The 24,100-nt window shown below is 38.1% G+C and overlaps 1 protein-coding gene across 3 annotated transcripts in view; it reads right to left on the bottom strand.

Moving 5' to 3' along the window:
* Positions 1-12,597: 12,597 nt before the first annotated feature.
* The window catches only part of LOC117424659 (cadherin-16-like), a 44,693-nt gene continuing 33,190 nt past the window's right edge, over positions 12,598-24,100 (bottom strand). For all 3 annotated transcript variants that reach the window (XM_034041255.3, XM_034041257.3, XM_058992700.1), the window contains exons 14-19: positions 23,267-23,517; positions 21,937-22,070; positions 20,407-20,649; positions 17,958-18,074; positions 15,245-15,361; positions 12,598-13,704 (exon numbers count right to left, since the gene is read on the bottom strand). In XM_034041255.3, coding sequence (XP_033897146.3) covers positions 13,619-13,704; positions 15,245-15,361; positions 17,958-18,074; positions 20,407-20,649; positions 21,937-22,070; positions 23,267-23,517 — 948 coding nt within the window. In that variant the 3' untranslated portion in view covers positions 12,598-13,618. The remainder of the gene's footprint in view (positions 13,705-15,244; positions 15,362-17,957; positions 18,075-20,406; positions 20,650-21,936; positions 22,071-23,266; positions 23,518-24,100) is intronic.

Raw genomic sequence — 24,100 nt, 5'->3', positions numbered from 1 at the left:
GTGCCAGGGTATAGAAAGAGCAACACCGCTAAATGTATAACAGTGATGACACCAGGTCACAGAGTTAATTAAAACATTTGTAAACGCATGTCCTGTAGCTATTATAGGAAATTCCTGCACCCTGGCAGGTTAAAACATACAGTAGGACCCCTTTATCAGCACCTGTCTACACGCCCTGGTGTAAGGCATGTTCTCTGGAAGGCCGAACCAGTGCAGCAGTTTACTTAAAGCATCATGTGGATTAAGTGCTGATGGCAGTGGCTACTTTCAAGAATACTGGTGGCCCAACCTGATATTAAATACAGGTCCTACAAAAGTGTCCAGACATTGTATGTGGCTCAGCAATCCAAAACATGTTTCATATCAGAGCTGTACATTGCAAATCAGTTCCTTCCTCTGGCACTGTATTTCAACAATTTAGCTAAAATACGCTATTGTCTGATACAGCCTACCTGGTGTGCATATTTTATATGTGACTGCTCTTGCAGGATTTTACACCTTTGTGAATCTTCTAGCAATTTAGCATGTCTGTCTGCAATGCAAAGTTTCTTTCTTGGTGGGTGATGTATATAACCTGACCAGCGTTTACAATAACTGCCAACTTAAAATCAAAGATTAGCCCAAAATGTTGGGGCTGGATATAGACTGACGGTAGTTTCTCTACGCTCAATGCACTGTAATGCTGTAGAGCTGAGAGGTGAAATGAAAATAGAACAAGTATATTGCTAGAGACATGGACTCCGTTTTCCAGTTGTGGGTGGTTATATAAGGTTTGAAACCAGTAATGTCTATGGAGATCTTTTTAATGATCCAGGACTTTTATCATGTGTTGAGTGTTTTATTGGAGTTCTGTTAATGCCGTATATTTGGAGTCCATACAGGCTACTGCAATAACACAATAAAAGCAAGTACTGTACAAACGTTAAAGCTTTAATTGTTTAATCCATCCGCACACACTGTGCATGTAGTGTATGTTGGACTTTGCAGCAGCTGTTATTTCACAGGCCAGATCAGAAGGCACAGGGGATGGCTACAGGGTTGTGGATGATGTGGGCTGTCTCTGGTGTACAAAGTGGTTCTCTACTAGTCTCTGTGAGATGTGTCAGTTTGATACAAAGGTATCTGATGAGTAAAAATGAGGGGAGGTATCTGAAGTGTTTACTATTGCATCAGGGCCTGTCTAAGCAAAACAGAAATAAAAAATACTACAGTATACTAAAACTGGCTGAGTTTGAAATGAGCTGTTATCATGGGGTCACATTATCAGTAAAGGGTACCCCTAGGAATTCTATTTTGTTGTAGCTTTAATCTGTTGCAGTGGTACTCAACTCTGGCCCTCGAGATCTATTCCAGTCCTGGTCTTTATTTCAACCAGGTCCTAAATTTGTTAATTGCTTCTTAGCAGCTTCAATTAACTACATTAGAACCTGCTTGGAGTAAAAACCTGGACTGGATTAGATCTCGATGACCAGAGTTGAGTACCACTGATTGTTGGCTGGTCTTTGGAAGATATATTCTACTGAACAACATTTTGAAAATAAAAGAGGGATTGTCACTGTTCTATTCTATAATTCTATCTATTGATTTCACTGTTCAACTCCATACACCATTTAGCCTTAGCAATAAGTTAAAATATACTGTATTATTTATAATAATTACATTTTTTGTTTTAACATAATGAACAGGTTAATTTACTTTAAGTCTGAAATGTTATTTAAACAATATATATTTGATTAAAATAATCGATTATTAATTCTATTGTATGAAAATAAAACAAAATTCCCCCCGAGTCCTCCGACTCTTCATTTGGATCTACATCCCTCAATGAGCTCCAGATATCAACCGAAGGCTGCCACAGCTGCCAGTATTTAATTCACAGTGATTTATTAAGGAGAGAAAAATGCATCTCGTTCTCAACACACTTATTTCTTTTTTTTATAGACTTTCCTATACATGCTGAGCTGTTCATTTTAATCTAGGAAAAAAAATAACCCCACAAATAACCTCAGTGATGGAGACTCATCCCAGTCTGATGCAACTCACATTAAACACACAAAAACAACTTGACCCTGTCCTCCAGAGAGTTAATTTGGTCCCTGGAATCCAATAAGCAGTGTTCAATTAAGCCCTATTGTTAGAATGATGAGTTTGCCCTTTCTACATTTATCTCCCTTAATGGCACAATAACTGAGGTAAAAAACCATGTTACTTGCATCTTTAGCATTAACATGACAACAGTCTTACCAGTACATTATCTTCTTGCTGTAGTGGTTTTATTTTTACATTGACAATTACTGATACACTTTTAACGTTGGTTATGTTTAGCCTTGCTGGATGATGCAAAATGGAAACCAGTTGCATAATTACAGCTGAGCTTCGCAGTCCTCTCTCAAGCTGCATGAAATTACATCTCTGATAGCAATCAGGGTCGGGGTCGATTCCTGTTTTTCAAATCCAATTCAATTTCTAATTCATTTTTTAAAATACATTTCCAATGCCAATTCCTTCAAATAAATTCATTAGAATTTATATTTTTGAGCCGTAATAATGGTTGTGATTGTTCAACTGCTTTCATTTAAAGCCAATTTAATTGACTAATGGTGACTTCAATTTAAGTCATTTCTTGGCACTATGAGAAGCTTATTTTAACAGAATACAGCAGTCGCCACATTGTAAATGTTCCGCTTAAAGGAAAGAGAACACCTTTTTTGCTAACCGATTCCAAACTGATACAGTACTGTTTTGTAACCTGATAACTTATCATCATCAAACTCAAATTAAAATGTTTTATTAAATCTTTTCAAAACGGACTTGTCATAGCAAGAGTAATCTAGAGGGGGTGTTTTGTTAAATTAGTATGTCAGTTAATTTATAAACGTTAGTGTGTCAGTTAGTTTCTTATTATAATTTATTAACATATGCTTGCCTATTGCATTTCTCTTATTCTTTAATTCCATATGTTGATGCTCATGCATCATGACATCAGTAATAAATATATTTGTATAAATATATTTGTAATAAATATATTTGTATTTATTGATTCATATAGTGGCTGGCCTTGGCATATTGTTCTGGTGGTCAATTCTGTCTTAGAGAACACTTCGGCTAAGGGAACACTTCACTTGCTTCCCAAGGGGTGTTCTCTAAAGCCAGAGACTACTGTACTGCAAACAAGAAATACCAGGAATTGACCCCAACCATGATAACATTAAAAGACCCTACACACAGCATATTATTTTATAGCATAGGTCTGAATCAAAAATGCAGTATTCTGATATATATGTTGTATTGTGTTATGATACATTAGTAAAATGTGCAGTTATACATTCTTCTTGTAGCAACACCTCTTCTGTGGTTTAATTATTTTACCAGGTTATTGATGAACACTTGCCAGGTACAGGTGACTATATTTGGTCATGGGAGCTGTTTAGGGGAAATCAATGTTTTCAACAAAACAAAATGAGTAATCACTTAGCCAACTGCACACACCAACGCCTTCTCCTTTGTCCGGACAAGTGTGATTATCTTTACCCAGATCCCACTGCCAGTCCACTGGATTGTGCTGACCTCCTACTCTAAAAAATATTATTTAGATCACAGATGCTAATCTGATTATTCAAGCGTTCCTCTGAAACTCAAAGCACAGTAGCTACTCAAATGTAAACAGACCTAATTTTGTTAGAAGAGCTAGGTATTATTATCAAAGGACTTAAACAGCTCTGCATCTTTATGTAATAAACAAAAGGTGTCTGTTATTAGCATCTGCCTGCAGCTATTAGCATAACGGCTAACAGGTTTGTTTTCAGTAGACATAAAGACTTGCCTATGCACTTTCTACTTGAATGGGACCATACAAATAATAATGTGCAAACAAACTGTAATATTTAACATTGGGGATGGTGAACAAGAGGCAGCAGAAACAATACTCCTATGACATGAGAAACACAGAGAGGTAAAGGGAATGCATTTCAACACCCCCTTCAAAGGAGACAAGAGAATGTAAGACAGCTTTTTTTCAGTAGGAGGCACCATTAACAGTTGTATGGAATCTGTCAGCCTGTGTCAGTCTCACTTCACCATCCCACTTTCAAAGAGATCATATGACAGTGCCTCACCTCTCTGTGTCTCATTGCTGTCTAACAAACTGTGAACTGAAGGTAACTGTGCTGTGACTGCACTCAGTAGGTGTGTACATGACATTTTCCTGAGTGACTTTAAACTGTTATTTAAGTATATTAAGCATTTGTTGTGCATTATGTTAAGCCACCAGTACACATTTGAGTGTTTGTGATTATTAAGGTTATCAATGACGTGTTCCCGAGTGGCGCATCCGGTATAGGCACTGGAGTGAGGGTGCGCCCTATAGCCTGGACGTTGCTGGTTCAAGGCCAGGCTATTCCATTGCCGACCGTGGACGGGAGTTACCAGGGGGCGGCATACAGTTGGCCGAGCGCCGCGGGGGTGGGGGGGGTCTTAGGTCGGTCAGCATGTCCTCGACTCACTGGGCACACCTGTAGTCTGGAGTAGTGGATATTGGAGCAGCATTTCCATTGGTTTTTGGCTAGCAGATGGTTCCAAGGACAGTTCTGGCGGACATAGCTTGTTCACTACCTGAATTCAGTGTTTGGGTTATTGTATGAATAACAGATTTCCGATGTCAACGTTTTCCTTCCCTCCCAGTCTCTAGTTTGCTTATCTTGCTTATCTTCTGGGACATGCGAACAATGTCCTGGTTGCAGAGGTAGTGATGCACACAGACCCTACAATCAAGCCCCTTTTAAACTCAGTATGTGCTGCTCATTTTACAGACATCTTACTGAGAACCAGCTACTCTAGGTTGCATGCTTTTTGTTTACCTCTTATGCCTCCTTTATTTCCTCATAGTTATTTACAGTTAAAGTGCTATGTTGAATTATGTTTGTGAGAGTGCAAATTGTAGTACAGTGATCAATGAGTTAAGATGGAATGAACAAGGTTAAAGTCTTTGGGTGTTCCTGTAATAGAAGCCAGGCCTCCCAGTTACTGGCACTTCTGTGTGGCAATAGGGAGGGATTTCTACACCTTGGTTTTCTAACATTAATACCAAACTAAACAACAGGGCAAGTAGTTCAATGGGGATGTTATTTAATCCAAAACACAGGTTTAGAAACACGTCTCAGCTAGTCCCCTACACATCACTGTCACTTACTGGGAGCTGCTTTGAGCATTTCTGGGCACTGTGACAGCATTCCTGGAGTCGTGACCCCCTGCTACTTGATGACAGCTCTGATTGAAAAGGGCCTCGTCCTCATGGTGTACCTACTTTAGTGCCATAGTGTTTCTAATAAAGTGGCCACTCCCTATGCAACCCCCTTCTTCCCCACTGTACTGCATATGATTATTATTATTATTTGTTTATTTAGCAGACGCCTTTATCCAAGGCGACTTACAGAGACACGTGTGTGTGAACGATGCATCAGCTGCAGAGTCACTTACAATTAAGTCTCACCCAAAAGACGGAGCACAAGGAGGTTAAGTGACTTGCTCAGGGTCACACAATGAGTCAGTGGCTGAGGGGATTTGAACCAGGGACTCTTGGTTACAAGCCCTTCTCTTTAACCACTGGACCACACAGCCTCCATGTTGGCATGATTCATGTTGGCTGGTTTTATCATGCACAGGGCTTTTTACTTATCTCACTGTATTCAGTTCTATTAAACTGCTTCCCTTAAGAGTGTTGGGCCATGTGACTGCAGGGACAGTCGACTTGAGTCCTCAAAGGATATGTATCGTCGCATGTTGTTTTAGTGTTGGTTCTTTTTCACCTTCCTGTGAGACTGTTCTGTACACTAGTGATGAATAGATGCAGGAGGAGCCACCCTAAGTTCAAGTCTCAAATGATTCTTTCTGGAATCAGGAAGCACAGAGGTGTCTACAGATGCCTTATCATGGGGTCAGAAAAGCAAGGATTGTCCAAATATTTTCTCTGCTGCCCTTTATGAAATGTATGATGCTGCATTTCCAGAAATAAAAGCAATCCTAAATGACTTGCACTGTGGGCAGGGTGTGTCATTCCATGACACACACATTTACATGCATGTAATATTCCTATTAGTATTCCTCATACACACATCATAGCTAGAACATTAACATGCTGAGAAGAGCTCAATAATTACATTTACCCTTATGGAAAAAAGAATATACTGTCAAATGTATTACAACTGTGACACCCGCTTTAAAATATATTTTAAATATACATTACAAAATATATATCAGATTGAAATTTATATTTTGTAGAATGTAACTTTTAATTTATATTGTTGGATATTATTAATAATACCTATCTATAGCTGTACCTGTTATCTGAAATAGTTGTGTGTACTGTAATAGGAAAAGCAACAAGATGCAGAATGTAGATATTGTACCCTGAATAAAAATACAAACTGTATTTGTAGCTCTAGCATTACCTTATTTCAAATTGCAGGCAATAACATGCTGTTCCTAAACACCAATTAATAAATTGGGAAAATGTATGTGCTCTACCCTCTTACCATCTGCTATATCCATTAGGTTGAAAATATTTCTGTTGCTTAGCAAAATAAATATGAAGTAGGCCTTAAGTGCTTCTTAAACAGTCTGTTTATACACTCACAAAGCTGCATAGATTATTTTTTTTAATATTCATTCCCCAAATTACCTAACTGCAGAAAACAGTAATTTCAGAAAGCAGAGCGGAATACAGATTTGTTAATTTTTAATGAGCTTTTTAAAAAAGAAAATTACATGAGAAATGACATTAATTATGTTCTAATACAGGATATGCAGGAAATGGGGTACATGTTTAGACCCAAGATCAGACATCATCAATAGCCTAAAATGCAGGTCTTGTAAAATTGATGTATTACTTCATAATGAAAAAGCAAAACAAGAAAGTGCAGTTAAATGAAGTGCCTTGATTGAGTTTTGTTAGTCACAGTGCAAAACATAGCATGGTGGTACAATAGTTAAGAGATAAAGCATGATCAAAGAGCACATATACTGTGAACTTCTGTGTGGCAACAGAGGGGTTTTCTACACCGTTATTTTTAGAATATTATTCCTATAAGTGAAGTAGCACTATTCATTTTTTTCAGACAGTTTATGAACCTCAGGCTGTGACACACATCTCATCCTCAATCAGCTCTGACTTGACTTAAACGCAGAAGTGTAGTTTACAGCAGTAGAAACCTAGCAGTTGTAGCACTGTGGTAATGTATGGTAAGTGCATGGCAGATCACAAGCAACCATAGTACAACTTAAATAATCCAATCTACATTTAATAAAATCCAGTTCCCCTTTTCTTTTATTGAAGATCTTTTGGTTCTTTGCTCTGTATCTTTTGGTTCTTTGCACATATGCAGATATTTGAAAGCTGTCACTCTAGATAAAGCATTGCTGCTGCTTACTTGAACCTATTCCCTACATGTGCTGGAGTTTAGACTCTATAACGCTGTATTGTAAAAAAAAAAGCAAGTGAAGATCCAAAAGATTCTCAGCACACTAAAGGGGGGCCAGTACAAATGTTAATAAAGATATTAGAGAATGGATTTTACAGCATTGGATATGCATGGCACAGTATGCAAAATTACCACAGTAAAGCAAACAAATTTACTACATTAGTTTGTGAACCCTTCCTTGGGTTTCTGCACTTTATGGAAATAATCAAGAGGCACAAATGAAGGCTGAAGTTCGGTTTTCCACCTCTGCGGCTCTGATTTAAGTTGGCTTGAAACTGCATTGATTTTCATTGCTGTTTGGCACTTGATTCAGCCAAATATAGAACAACCAGAGAGGGGCCTTCCAGTGAATAAGCATGGGAGCCAATTTACTGCCTCAGATCACCATGTAACATCCAGCAATCCCACAAGGTTGGGCATCACCGCTATCCATGCCAGGAGTAATGGAATGAAACTGATCCCCAGTCTGTGATGAATCACATTCTCAGAAAGCCTGTTGACCCATATTTTATTAATTACAGTAAACACTTGTAAACAGAAATACCCCCTTGTTTGAAAATGTTTCTCAGTCCGGTGTACAAAAAAATAAATAAAACACACTCAAATCCAAGCACTTCATATTTCATTCAGTTTTGGAATATTTTCTTTCTTAATATCCTGTTATGCATGTCATGTATTAATCTCTATAGCAGTTTCTGCTTAGACCACTATTTATCAGTCGATCTAAACCATGACAGGCATATGTACCTCCACCGTTTAAATATTAAAAACTAGGACCACACCTGTCATTTTACATGCTGTTAATAACAAAGTTATGCTGTAGAGACTCACTCACACTGTTGGCTTTGTCAAAGTCCCCTTCTTTTATTTTTTAACAACTTATTTTTGTTAAAAACAACCACTGTTTGGATCAACTGAATAGACCTCTATGTAAAACATTTTAACAACCAAATGGGCTGCTACTGAAAAGGCTCCTGTTTTGCTAAATGACCATGAGGGCTGTGCAGCTGTAATTTCGCCCCCCCCCCCCACCCCCCCCCCCCGCAACCATGGCAACTGTGAGTTTGTGTTTTTGCTGAACTAGTTTGTAAGCATGGCTGAAACAACTATAGAAGATGATAGAGAACACATACACAGTAATATCATTTGGCAAAAATGACCCTGATATCTGGTATGTTCAAATTAGAAGTGTGCTGGTCACCAGCCAGTAGTTTTTAATGGAAGTGGGCAGATGTCTCCTCTAGTGTCAGTACATTTATAGCTTTCCTGGCACACACAAACAAGACAGAGAAGCCCTTGTATTTACTGTCACCCACAACCCAGTGTAAGCTGTACAGCTTTGCTCTGTGCATCAATCTCTTTTTACTCTCGGAGCAGTAACAGTTGATCAGTGAGGATACCAACTGATCCCTTGTACATGTTCCATCAAAGTTTGAATATCAGTAACAAAAGCAAATTAGTATTTTGTTATCGTGCAGGAATAGTCATATTTCAAGTGCCCTTCACAACAGTGTTATCAGAACAAAGTGTTGCCGTGTGCTCTGTTCAGGACAGTCACTCGCTCTCAGTTACGCAGTCCCAAAGAGCATTGTTTTATTTTATTTAAATTTTCTTTTCTTTTTTTACCATTGATGAATAAAAGTTATCGATGTATTTGAAAATGAAGCAAAGAACAAGAATATTAAAACATAAAACCAGAGTTGCTATACTAATACTCAAATAATCTGTCATATTGTTTCTGTTGTAAAGGGGTGATTGCTAATGAAATTGTTTCCTAAATCTTATATGTCTTGTAATGACAGATTCCATTTACATGTGTAGTTTCTTTTAGCAAACAAGATATAAAATATATCTGGCACCAAATTAGGTTTGTGGTCCTTACTTTCAGGTAGTCTTGCACTTCCTGGGGAGTGAAAGTGGGAGGTAATAGTTTTGTGTTCAAAGTGATTATGATTTACTTGTACATGTGCATTCATTTGCAAGTCATTGGTTAAGCTGTATTCTTCATCTTCGGTGGACTAAAAAGAACTCTTGTTGTCTTAGCCACCTGATGCAAACTATCTGAAGCTAGAGCCTCACTGAACGATCACTGGTACAGTGCAAGCAGGCTTTAGACCCAGGCATGGAATTCACTTGTCTTTATTAAGCATTGCTTATTGACCGTCGCTGACATCACTCATGGTCAACCGACTGAGAATGGCTGAGCAACCTGAGGGTAACAGCCACCTGAATTTGCTTTGCACCAGTATAGGATGCTGTGTAAGATACCAGGTGATTTTCAAGTGGATAGTGTGTATAGGGCAGCACCTGTTGAGATATGCTTTGTATATAGTAGACAATTATAATGCTTTCTCTTTGTATCAGATAGTTTGCATCAGGTGGCTTTTATCAGATAGTTTGTATCACATGGGAGTTATTTAATTATTCCTACTTACTCTATATATTCTACAAATATAGAGTTGTTTTTCAACCCACAAGAGGTCAGAACAACTACCCACTAGTTTGACCTTGAGTGGGATGGAAATCAGCTTACAGCTCATTGTATATTGTTTATAATACATAGTTATGTATTTGTTCATAGTTTTATCAGCTTGTTTTGTATGGCACCCTATAATGATGTTATATATACACTGCTGCGCAAAAGTCTTAGACATGTTGCATTTTTCTACTCTGATGCATTATGAGCATCAACAATTTACTCAAAGCCTCCACTAGTGTTTTCTACTATTATAACAACCTTGACTTGCATAAAGAAGGAAAAACATTGAGTGAAATAACTCGCATCACTCGATTTTCAAGGTGTGGTATCTGAAGCATAATCAACAAGTACAGAGAAACATCATCTGTAATTGACAAACAGAGGACTGGAATACCCAAAAAACTGTCTAACAAGGATGAGCAATACTTGAAGATAATATCCTTCAGGAATAGATGACAAGCGTTGAATTGACAACAGAACCAACAGAAGGCACAGGTGTCGTTGTCCATCCATCAACAGTCTAAAGCACCTTTGACCATTGTTCCATTATCCAATTTCTCTGTTCTTGTGCATATTTTAGCCTTATAGTCTTGTTCCCCTTTCTTAACAGAGATATTCTTACTGCAACGCATCCTTTAAGTCCTGATTTCAAGAGTGACCTTCATAATGTTGAAAAAAAAGGTAATTTTTGAACTGCGACATGCTGGTGTAAATCCACGAATGGCAAGGTCAGCTGATGAAGACAGAAACAGTTTAAAATGGTAATGCCAGCTCTGTACCACAGAAACCCATTATATTCATGGTGGGAATATCTAAATCACATTCAGTTTCCCATAATGAAGGCAACAAGATGCTCAGACGTGTTTTCAAAGATTAAACACATTTATGAATAGATGGTTGTGTGATAGTTTTATGAGAATAAAGTGGTGAAGAGCAAAGCTCCTGCAGCATTGTCCCTATGGTGTCATTTAAGGTCAATTGCTTCTATAATAACATCAACAGGGAATTTTGTTTCACAGGCAAATTGTAATGCAAGCCTATGGACTGACAGATTCCATACAGTTATCTGGCTCTCCAGCTGCAGGTCTGTGTTGAGGTCCCAGTTTGTATACATTTTGCTGCAGGGACACCCTTTCCCATGAAAGCTGCCTGTCACAAGATAATTATTTCGGCTAAATAAACTTCTACCCCAAAGCACGATGAGGTTATAAATGTAACTCCTTATTCAAAGATGGAGTGTTTAATTAACCAGCAAAATGATATATAACAATGTTGAATTGAACAGCCTAGATAATTCTCTGACAATTTGATGTGTAAAAAATGAGGCACATGCTATTATCAAGTGTTTGCTAAACCAAATAAGGTGTTCTACTCTGCAATTATATAATATACTCTATAAACTAATAAACTAATCAGATCACACGTTTCTGACAATTATGCCACTGAACCCCAAATTGAAAAATTTACTCATCTCAATTTTGAGCTTCATCTGGCATAAATTATCCATTTTATTCTGTTTGACTAGGAGTGAGAATTGGAACAAAGTTCCTAAAGCCATGTCTGGCTCATTTCATTGAGCTGACCTACTTAACCAGTTAAGAAAATAGAGGCTCAATATAGACATTCACACTGTTTGTCTGCAGTCCCTTGGCTCTGAACGATACACATGGCTGTGTATCTGTGCTCTGCTGCATTGTGAAACATCCTGTTTTCACAGATATTGCAACCCTTCATTTTTAATTTCTGGTTTGAACAGCTTACTCACAATCCTAATTTCAGATCCTGAAGACTGAGGATCAATGTTTCCATCAGCAAAGTAAATGGCCTTTTTTTCACCACCCAAACCCAAGCAATGGATGTTACCAAGCTACTGAACCCTGGGAGTCAGCACCTGGGCTAATTGGGCATCTGACCAGTAGGGGTCAGGTGAAGAGTGATGAGGGGAACAATGAGATGGACAATGACCTGGTAATATTGAAGGAGGCTTGTGTCAGAGACACTTCTATTATATGTAGTGTTACAGATTGCATTCTGCATGTGAAGGTGCAGATATTCTACCTGAGAAAACTTCTTGGTTCAACAAACTTTATGGGATCCATTCAGTTGATCTTTATGTCAGTGGATAAAAATACAAAAGATGTTTAAAAAACATATAGATAGATAGATGTTGTTCAGGGATGCAGATAAGACTCCCATTGCATATTGTAGCTGTTTAAACCATTCCAGGTTTTACAAGCCTAAGTAAGCTTAAGTCTAAGTCGGGACGCCTGAGCTTCACACAAACCAGGCTCAGGTGCAGTACATCCAGTTAAGTTCATAGTAAAATCTGGCATGGCTGAAACTGCTCTGGGAGTCCGTTATCCCTCCCTGTTGATAAGCTGGCCTCCATAGTCCCCCTCCAGTGTGCTCCAGCAATATTACAATACCTAAGTGAAACTGGTTCTGCCTTGATACTTCATACTCTAATTACCGAATCAGCCCATCTGCTAACCTCCGCTCAGAAGCACACACAAGGGTTTTTCAGGCTTCTGTCTAAATGTCAAGATAACATTGAATAATTAATCAAGGATTACAAAATGCTAGAAACCACTAGGTGAAAAAAAAGCACAAACAAAACTCAAACAATTAAACAAACAACTGTGACCAGGGGACAGTAAAACTGGTTTTATTTCATTTACACCTGGAGGCATACACCTCTTATTAGCAATGTGTTAGCCGTTAGAAATCATTCATTTGTCACTAAGCTATGAATCTATTGGGAGCTGTCACAGACTGTCAAGTGCACTCTGTTAATAATAATCACACTTTTTTTTTTAAGGCAGTTGAATTTATAACATCAGATGTAAGAAAATACTGTATTAAATACATGAACATTTGATTGGACTATCCCCTATCCCCTTAAAAAGCTGAAGAACACACATTAATATCTTACTTTTAGCATCTATATAATTATTCTCTGTATTATATATACACCAGGCAACTGGGATTTCATATTGGTTTTAAATACCACTACATTAACACTGATGGTTTGTGATCAAAAAACCACCCCAATATAGTATGGCATCGCTAGCAGATAAGCCATACTTCAACCACTGTTTTTAACACAGATCTTTTGTTTAAATAGTGTATATATATAGTATATTCAGTTTGATATCACACTGTTAAATAATATAATAGTGACCTATTGTATAAATAAAATGAATCGTGGTCTTCAGTTTGATATGGCACAGTTACATTATTTAACAGTGTGATATCAAACAGAAGACCACCTCATATTTAATTGTTTAACAGTGCCCTGTTGTATAAATGAAATATTTGATGGTCATCAGTTTAATAGCACACTCATAAAATAAATGAACAGCGACCTGTTGTATAGATAGGAGGCATGATGGTCTTCAGCTTGATGTGCTGGTTATTTTAGCTGTGGCTAAAGGCACTCATTAGTTATATACCTTTGTGGATTTATCGTTTAGCAATTAAAGTATTGACACTGAGGACACCCTGACCATTCATCTGGCCAAGGCAGTGTCTTGCCTTTCATCTTCGTTGTGTTTTCTTTAGTTAGGGCAGTGTTTGCCACAGGGCTCCTCAGGTGCTATAAGTAAGTACTGTAGGTTGCATGACAGGCTGTAAAATGTGGGTGAATCCTCTTCTTTGCTGGGCGCTATGCAGAATTGTTCAAAGGGATTTTCTCTGCGTTGTCTGTGCTTTTAGCTTTCAATTTTGCTAAGCCTATCATCACAGCAAGGCCTGTAAGAAACAAGAATTCACTTTAAAATATATATATATATATATATATATATATATATATATATATATATATATATATATGTATATATATATATATATATATATATATATATATATATATATATATATATATATATATATATATATATATTCTACTGCAAGTAGACATACTGATTTAATTAGACCGAGAAAGCCAAGTTGAACTTTTTTCTCATTTTTTGTAACTATAATACAATGAACATAAATAAGAAATTAGCTTGGATAATTAAGGAATGAACTGAAAGCACACTGATGTTGGGCATTTACATAATAATGATGCAAACTACTGTGGGGTGACATTGAACAGCAAATCCATCACATTTAGTAGTATAAAAAATCTAAATCTTAAGCCAAACTTTCTGTGTCAGTTGTGTAAGTATTCTTTCGTAGCATATGTGACACAAATCTAAATTTGGTCAGGTGATACTCACAAAGAAAAATTGACCCATTGAAGTTAGAAAACTAATAAACTGTTTATTTTAAAAGTGTAAGAACGGCGCTAAGGACAGGAGTATTGTAAATGGCTTTGTGAATTTCCGCATAGCACTTAGTGACACCTGGTGGTGGAGTATTATAATTGTGGAACATATTTTAAAGGTAAAATCTCAATGTTCTGCTCATTATAAAATAAAACAAACAAACAAACACTTGAATTTTTCGGTGTTTATTTTCCTTTTAACGGTTTGCCTTTAAGTCTTAAGCCGCCACATCCTAATTATGAGAACATTCTGTTAAATTAGCGGGAAAGAACAACACAACACGAAACAGACACATTGGAAGCTACCTAGTTCCCAGGCAACTGCGAGAACGAAATGCAAATTAAAGTAGCATCTGGGGTAAGTGATTAATGTCATTGCTTGCTCTTGAGTTCGAATAATGAAGAAGGTGAAACAGAATCAGCAAGTCAATCAGGACATCAAGGTAAAAAGAAGGGACTGTTTAGTAATTAACAGTTTAATTAAGATATTGAATCGGCTCAAAACACGGTCACGTGAACAAAAAGAAAAACCTAAAACTTCAAGCCCTAGTTCTTTCCATTTCAAAGTGCTGTATCTGTGTCTTTCTAGTGCCAAATTGTTAAGCAGTTTTGCTAGCACTTACTGTCTACAAGTTTAATAACTTTAATTCTGTCATTTAGGGAGGACCTTTAGTTTCTCTGTGTTTTCTCTCTTCCTTTACAAGAGAGCGCTGTTGTTTTATTGATTATGGATAAAAGACCGCTAAAATGGTTACCGTATTCCTTTGAATTTAGGCCGTACCATTTAAAAACATAATTTTCTTATAACAATAGCCCTCTGTAAGGGTGCTTAGTACAGATTTGAGACAGTTGCTGGGTAAGAGAATTGTAGTTGCTGGTCGCATTAGATAGGTGGTCGCTTAATACAGTTAAATAAAAGCACAAATATCATTGGGCAGAAGTTAGACCAGGTGGTGGCTAAATAAAGGTGGTCCCATGAGCAGGTTTAACTGTACTATGTAAATAACCTGATACAATGCATACCTAAAATTCCCAGGGTTCCAAATAAAAGGCCGAAAGCAGACAGAGGAGTTGGTTTGCCTGTCATTTCCAAGACTTGAGTCCTGCAGTTCCCTCTTTCAGTGCACTGGCACACGGTCACTGTAATCCGGTGAAAGACAAAGAAATAAATACATGAAATGCATTTTAAATTCATTCTAGATAAATGCATTGCAAAAGATTTTGAGATTTCCTTGGAGGTATACGTGGAAGAAAGCCTAAATCCATTAACCCTGTAGAACAGACCTCATTATGCTGTGTTACTTTCACTTCAGGGAAAGCATGCATTTACTCTCCTGCACCTAAAAAATAACTATTATTATTTATTTTATTATTTATTTCTTAGCAGACGCCCTTATCCAGGGCGACTTACAATCGCAAGCAAATACAAATACATTCAAGTGTTACAATACAATTCATACAATAAGAGCAAGAAATACAATAATTTTTTCAAGTGTGACAAACCACAACTATGCAACACGAGGTGAAGCAAAATGCCAATAACTATTACAGTAAGTGCAATAGACTCCATCCTTCACTTCTGAAGTTCTCTGCAAAACAGGCAAACCCCGCATTCTCTACTAGCTCACCCCCTTCTTACTACTTTCCTCCTCAATATATCCACCAGGTACACTGGCTGTTTTTAAATTTGAATTACAGCAACCTTACAGTGGTTTTAGAGACGTACCAAATGACAAATAGTGTGATTAAGATAACTCAGTTATGTTATAATGCTAAAATGGACTAAACATAAATCTAGGTTACGTTTGTTTTGTTATGTGGTACTTTACATCATTAAAGCAGCTTTATCTGCCATAATTACAATGCATTCCGAGCTTCAGTAACTATTTTTTGATGCACTGAAGATTCCGCTGTGTGGAATGTTTTTATTCCAGTGGCTAAAGAAAAGGGCTTGTAACCTGGAAGTCCCCAGTTCAAATCCTATGCCTCAGGGTGTAAACAATTCTGTAAATGCTGATGAAGCACCGAACATAAGTATTCAAAAATGGTCTTCAATTTCAGAAGTCTGATCTATAAGAAATAGCTTTTTGCTTCGTCAAATGAAACCCATTTGTCGTCATTACCAAGTGAGTTACCAGACAATTCAATTGATTTTTTTTTTTTTTTTGTGGCTGTTGCACTAACATCAGTTGACTGCTTGGTTTGCAAGCACCCGTTTATTGAGCGACTGTAATGATTTCATCTGTCCTCATTGAAGACGTCCGGGAAAGGACCATTACAGACCTCAGGGGTTCCAAATTACATCATTTTGTTTTCTTCCACTCATCTCTGAAACATTTTCTTTTATGATGTGGCACTTGAAGAGAACTGATTGAAAATAAAAACACCCTGGGGAGCATTTCAATTAGGGTTTGTCGGATAATTTGAAAAACAAACTTCAAAACAGTACAAATGAAAGAGACCTGAAGCATACCCGCACAGAAAAACACTCCAGCAGACCTGAAGTGCCAGGCGACCTTACAGTATGCAAATACCAACTCTTTGAAATTACCAGTGCATGCAAATCCTGTATGCACAAAGCAGATACAGGCCAACTGCGATAGGAGGGTTTTAAATAGTGGAGTTACACAGATTTCAAATGAACTGCAGGGTTGCTCTCTGCAGTTTTGGTGCTGTTTACTGTACTGGGATTTTGAGTATGATGACAATATAAAATACAGCTCCAAGATATACAGAGCAGCTATACTATACATCATGTACTGTAGTTCAACGAGTCAAACCCAACCAACTGTAGTAAAATACTGCATTTTATTTCACTGCTGTTTAACACAACTTTTTATTTATTTTTTATTCAGAAAAAATGAGCTCAAACAGAGATTAAAAATATAACTAAATGCAACACACCGTATCAGAAGTACTTTTCATTTTCTAGTAGCGCAGAACTAGTAAAACAAATACATTCAATTGGCTTCATGCATGTATAAAATCAGCATATATATTATTTTTTTTTAAATACAATTTCATATTAGCTGAGATTCTGAGTCACTATTCTGAGATCAAATTTTGAATTCTAATTTATAGTGCAATTATTATTATTATTATAAAGTCACACCAAATAACAAAGATTGTGATAAAAGATCTTTGCATATATTTTGCAAAAATATCAATGCTCTTCATCTGGTTTGTTAGTTTTTTATATGGACATGGACAAAGTGGGATATGAATGTCATGATTAAAATGTAATCCTAGCCACTGTCCACAAATAATTAGACTCCTGCAAATATTATGCATTAGAAAACATTTCTGTAACATTTAATTAATACATTTTATATGGTACAGTAGAACTGCAGAAACTGACTGATTAAGCAAACCCACCACTGAAACCAGAAAGAGGGCTCCCCTTATAAAAGTTTACCACAGTAAATGCGACCGTTACACTATGCATTTACCATAGTTTACTCTGGTTTTCCATGTTTTTTAAATATGCTTTACCATACCTGTTTGGTCCTTACAATGCTTAACTATGCTTTACCATGCTTTCACTGTGCTGTATTACACTTTGCTATGCTTTTGCTATGGTAAACCTTTATACTGGCCAGGCTACTGTAAAAGACATGAAGATCTGACGCTGTGAATTTCACCAGTTAAACACAGCTTGCTCGAAGGCAGAGATATCAATTATGAATACGTTGCAAAGCCTTACCACAATGCACCATGCTAAAGCTCTAGGATTTACCTGGCAGGTCAAATTGTTTTTCCAGTCTGGGAGTCCCACTGTCTGTGATGATGATAGGCACCATATAGACTTGAGGCACTAAGTAACTGAGTCCCATGGAAAGATAGGCATGAGTACCTGTCAAAACAAGAAAGAGATCCTCAGTTCAAAGTGAAACTGTCCAATTAAAATATTATTATTAAAATCACTTTACCTTTAATTGCAATATATTTAACTGTGATCTGGATTTTGGTTCTGCATGATTTGTTTTCATTTATTGCTTTTATGAATGCACCCACTTAAGCCTGTACTTCCGTCAAACTCAGTTGCAATTGCATATATCTCAATTTATTTAACCCTGTGCTTTGAAAAGATCCTATATTCACAAAGCTTTAAAATATTTAAAGTTATATGACATAAATGCAGTTTGATAATCGTGACACTGTTCTGTGCTTTTGTTAATTAAGCCAATAACAGTGTAGATTAGTTTAATTAATATCAGGCTGTATTCATGAATAAAACATTATTTGAATAAGTAATGCGTTGAAGGTCATGTAGTGTATCTAATATGATGCAAAGCAATAGGATAGGGATTCCTGATGTGGACTACAACATGCGCCAACATACGTCAGCAGGGAATTTATCTAATCTGTATTTGGGTTCCCATTCTTCAGAGAACTTATTATAAAATATTGTCTCCCTTACAAGAGCAAACATTGGCTGTCACTGGACTAGTTATCTGACCTGGTCCACCCTTATCATGTCCCTGCCTGCCACCTCAGAGACAGCTCTCCTTCAGGGTCCATTTTACTTGGGGTTGAAGGGGTAACAACTCTGTATGAACAAGCCCATGTTATACTGTTTATATTGAAAGTAGGTTTCATAGTGTAGTGTACTGTAAATACCTATTCATAACTTGTTAAAGTCAACACAAAAGTGATCAAAATATTTTTTTGTGAAAACATTCTTGGGCACAGCGAGCTGAGCTTTTCTCAAGGGTTTGCGTGTTTATTTATTTATTTTTTTGGTAATGTGGAGTTTCATTCGCTTTGTTAAATATAGGAAGCTAGTGTGCTCTAGCTGCATGCGCTGCTCTCCCTGCTCTGTGCTTGTGGATCTGCCGGAAAATTCAAGAGTATCAGGAATTTGTACACCTTAAATGCTCTATAGGAAAATAAGTGAAAATGGTACTAAATCTAGGTTTATTTTAATCAAGTCATGACAAAATGCTATACAAAGGAGCTGAAAGACATCATAGCAGCTTCTATATAGGTGGAGCATCTGTAACCCAGACTGGAACTGCAGTCGAGAATGCTGCTGTCTGACATTAGAAGCCACGGATGATTGATTTGGGAAGAAGATGGCTACAGGGGAGGAAGGTTTCTAAAAAGGCATCAATCAAAACCCAAACATTGAATGCATTTGGAAAACTGAGGGTGTGGGCTTTTCCAAATAAAGTGTGCTCACTTCCTTGTGATTGGATGAGCGTGCTAGGCATTGTAAGGGCTGGACAGGACTAATCAGGGTTCTATTCTAGCCTCATCAAATTAGGAATTAAAAGCTGTTTAACCAGGCGTGCACGCACATGCACCCTGATTCGGTGCAGGTCTGCTATTGCAGAAGAGTGAAATGACATCAGAGATTGTGTCAGCTTCATGATGGGCTTTGTTCGTCTTGTGATCTTGTGACCACAGCTGTGAAACAAGCTGTGAGGGGTCTTTCAGAGGAGCAATTAAAGTCAAGTCACACTGGTGAGGAGCCCGACAGCCAATCTCATTTACAGTCACAGCACAGTGTAAGGACCCTGGGTGACGTCATTCGAATAAAAAAAAAGAAAAATGTAATTACATTCGGCTTCTGAAAGCTGCTTCCCGTTCATTCCAAACTTGATGGAAAGATCACGAACGAAAAGAAAGCCTCAACGGAAATCAATCTGATGCCAGAATGTTTGATGCCACCCGCTCGACACATTTAGTTTAATTACAGTGGCAGGAAAGGGCTATTACTGTTATTTCCAGTTCTTTAGCTGATTCCTTTGTATCAGAAAGTTAAACGGCTGCCACTGACATAAAATAATAGAGCTTTATACTTTTTTCAGTAAGTGGTCTTTAAATGCACCTAACAGAAAATCCCCTTCTGTCTAACTGATTTCATGGTCATTAGTAGTAACCATATAGCTATGAATTAAGATCTGCAGATGGCCTATTTTAAATGAAATTATAGTACAGATTCAAACATTGTGGCACAATGTCATTTAAAAGCAGCTCAACTCTGCTATGCGTTTCTGACTGTAAATACGTAACACTGATACCAATGTAAGCTATCTGAATGTGTTTGACTTTGCCCTGTATCCCTGGAGGGGGCGAGCTATCTGAATGTGTTTGACTTTGCCCTGTATCCTTGGACGGGGTGAGACAATGAGATAACTCTAGTAACAGAGACAGGTAAGTGGTATTGTTCCCTCTCGTACCGTTGATGGGTCTGAGCCTCCAATTGCGGCGCACAGTGGGGTCACTGCTGAATGAGAATTGCAGAGCCCCACTCTGCACATCCTCGTCCGCTGCTCCGATGATAATGGCCTGGTTCTCACGTTGCAGTGAGCACAGGTACTCCTGGGAGTAATCCCCTACCAGGTGAGGGTAGTTGTCATTCAAGTCCTTGACATTTATCGTCACAGCTGCTGTCACTGACATAGGGGTGCTGTTAGGGCTTACTGCCAGGAAAACAAAGAGTGAGAATAGACTTTAAATAAGGGCAAAAAGCACACAGAACAGTTAGAAACATCAGAGGACACTTAGAAAGAATATCATTTTGGGGCTCCATCCTCTTTCTGCTAGTCTCAGAGTTGCACTTTCATGTCCAATTCCTGATTCTGAGTGTTAATCGAGGTATTTGTGATTTTAGACAGTGGATATTATTTATTCGATTAGAGTGAGATACAAACACAATAACACCGGTTTCTTTAAATTTCCACCTGCACCTGAAAAACAGACTATTTTGGTCTTGAAAGCTAGTGTTTTTATACCACAGTTAATGTAATAAACAGCATCAACTCCAATTCCAGATGGTCCAGAATGGTTTAGTATCAAGGGCTTGACCAACCTGAATATGCTTGTGAATGTGAGCTGAATACACGATTATACGATTATAAATGATTATACGCAAAGAGATGTATCAATAGTCATTTGATCTTTCCAGTGTGTTGGTGGGGAATGCATTGTAACAATCTGCAACAGTGCGAATTTTGTTACTCTGCACTCTGTTAATGTTACAAAACTAGAACAAAAAAAAACAATTTAAGAATATATATCAGAGTCAGGTGGTCATTTCAACTTTGAAATGTCATTGGCTGTGTTTTTTTTATGAGTGTGAGTCATGAGTCTGTGACTGAGTCATGACTGGTGTAATAGACTGCTGGTGTGAGATTGCCATTGATTTCCCACTGAAGGTGAAATCCAATGATAACGAGCCCTCTGAAGGAGCAGAGCGTCTTAGTTATGCAGTGATTATGTTCAGCAGCACTCCTCTTTCGTCAATGTTGACGGATGCGGGGGTGGCAGGACTATTGTGGCCAATAAGTAAGTCACTGCTTATTACAATGCTTGGGATGATGCCATAAAGCCTGTTAGCGTGAAGTTCTGCAGATCCTTCCTTGCATTTGTTATCAGGAATCTTGAAGTATGGCCTGCAGTAATGTTGAATTGTGACATTGTCAGTTCTCAGAGCCTTAGCAAGGTTATGCCTAGTCAGTACTTGGATGGGAGTTATCATATGTGTAGTGTCCACCTTCACCCTCTTTAACCTCCTAAAACTAAAACCGTGCATTCATTTTGTTTTGGCCAGGTGGAGAAAATTATCAGTTATCAACACCACTTGTACTTCAGCATAACTAGGGTTTCTTGTAGGTTTCTCATCTTTCAATTGCTAAACAAATTCTGCAGACATGTTGTATTTTTCATACAGCATATCATATTTCTTTGCACAGTAATAGAAGCCTTACCTATCTCCTCTGCCACCACCACCATAGTGTAGGTACCCTCCATCACCTCTCTGTCCAAAACTCGGGCAGTTTTGATCTCCCCAGTGTATTCATTAATATCGAACCATTCATTGGTGTCTCCTTTCAGAGAATACCTATAAAACACAAGGTAGGAGCTTTGGCAATGCACTTGTAGTATCTTTGCCACCTACTCCTTTAATGGAATACACTCGCATTAGTCTCAGTGAATTATGGCGGTGCTCAAGCAGCATAGTGCAGCCCCCAGGGACCAGGTAACATAGCACTGCAGCTTACAACTGACTGGGGTATTCAGTCCCAGCCCCTCAGGGGGCTAACAATGCCTCACTGCATTTGGTACAAGTGTTTCTCATCTAACCATCTGAGCAGACTTTGTAATAGCTGTGCCATTGGTTGTGGCATGCACCTTTCAAAGCTTTACATTCAAATGTGAGCAGGTTGTTATTAATTAGGCGTGTTACTAATAAGCCTAATGCAGTGTCCTGTTAATCCTTGAGGGTTCATGCTTATGTCACAGAACAACAGTGCAGAAGTCATTTAGTAACTGTAAGTAATGTAGCTGAATGGATATTCTTTTTATTACTAGGTAACTACATTATACGACAGCTAATTCAATGATGTTTTAAGGAGATCAAAATAAATAAATAAAACATGCCCTTTATATTGGTGGGACACTTTCTTTGTAATGAAAATAATGGAATGTGTATCTTGTGTGGTAGATAAATACTGTCTCTGGAGTTCTTTTCAATTCCATTATGAATAGTTGTCTCTAACCTTGCTCCCTTGCAGACGAATTGGGCTCCAATGACATTTTCTACAACACAGGACCCATTCATTCACAACATTGTGTGTACTCCTGAAGGTAATGAATATGACAACAAAGGTCCCTCTGCTTGAGTTAGTGTATTATAGAGACATAGAAAATGAGATAAAACGGCTCCACTTTGCACAGGTAAACACGACTCACTGATGTGCCAACTCTCTGTTACCTCCTAATGAAGGTAATATAGTTCCTATTCCAGTGTTATAAATTATGTTAAATGAGACATGGGAGTAGAGGCAGTCTCAGGTGCCCTGTTTAGAGACATCATTTTCATTTTATTACAGCAGTGCATGGGACTCCTGTGACTCTGATGGGGTGGTAGGGAAAAGTGCAGAAAGATGGGTCAATCTGCCAATTTCTTCCTTCAGTACATTAGGAAGTCAATAAACACTAGTTTGTAGTACTTGCTTAAATCAGTTCCCTGCCAATAATAAAAACCATGAGAAAGAAGCTAAACAAAATGAGCAGCCTGACAGAAGAAAAGAATACCTGAGGGCAATTCCGCGAGGGGTGTCGGGGTCCGAGCCCAGCACGGTGAGCACCACAGTCCCCGCTGGCACCCCCTCCTCCACGCTCTCCACATAGACTTCCTGGGACAACACCGGCGCCTCGTTCACATTCACAACCTGAACCAGGACGGTAGCCGTGGAGTCCGAGCCGTAACCACCAGCAACCAGCGCCCCCACGTTCCGAGCACTGAGCACCAGAGAATACTCCTGCACACTCTCGAAGTCCAGCTCCTGACAAAAACACAGTGCAACACACACACACACGGGTCACACCAGAGAATACTCCTGCACACTCTCGAAGTCCAGCTCCTGACAAAAACACAGTGCAACACACACACACACGGGTCACACTTTTACAAGAGGGGCTTGGTAATGATGAATGTATGAAATAGGGTTCAGAGATCAAGAACCAAACATGTACAGAACCATCATCTGGAAAGCCTCAACCTTCCACACCAACTTCTGTACAAATGAATGTGTTTTTTTTTGAAGACCATTAAAGGAATGATTTCTGAAGCATACTGGTTGGACTGGAAATAGGTCAGTCAAAACTGGCTGCAAGGTAAATGTGATGTTCTCTATTAGTAGTCATAGTGCTGTATGCGAAATTTTAAAAACAGCGGATTGTATTTTTGCGCGATTGAATGCTTACTGACAGACAGTGTTTTGCTTTTGTTTCAGTCCATTACGTTAATACTGCAATACAGTATAAGCTGGGATCAAGAGAGTGCAGGTGACCAGTATGGATCAGGGTAGATCAAATAACCAAACATGACACAGACTGAGGATTTAACAGCAGGACTAGGCTTCTGAA

This window comes from Acipenser ruthenus, chromosome 19 (assembly GCF_902713425.1).
Source record: "Acipenser ruthenus chromosome 19, fAciRut3.2 maternal haplotype, whole genome shotgun sequence".
NCBI lineage: Eukaryota > Metazoa > Chordata > Actinopteri > Acipenseriformes > Acipenseridae > Acipenser > Acipenser ruthenus.
The sequence above is the reverse complement of the archived record's forward strand: the minus strand, read 5'-3'. Positions and strand labels throughout refer to the sequence as shown.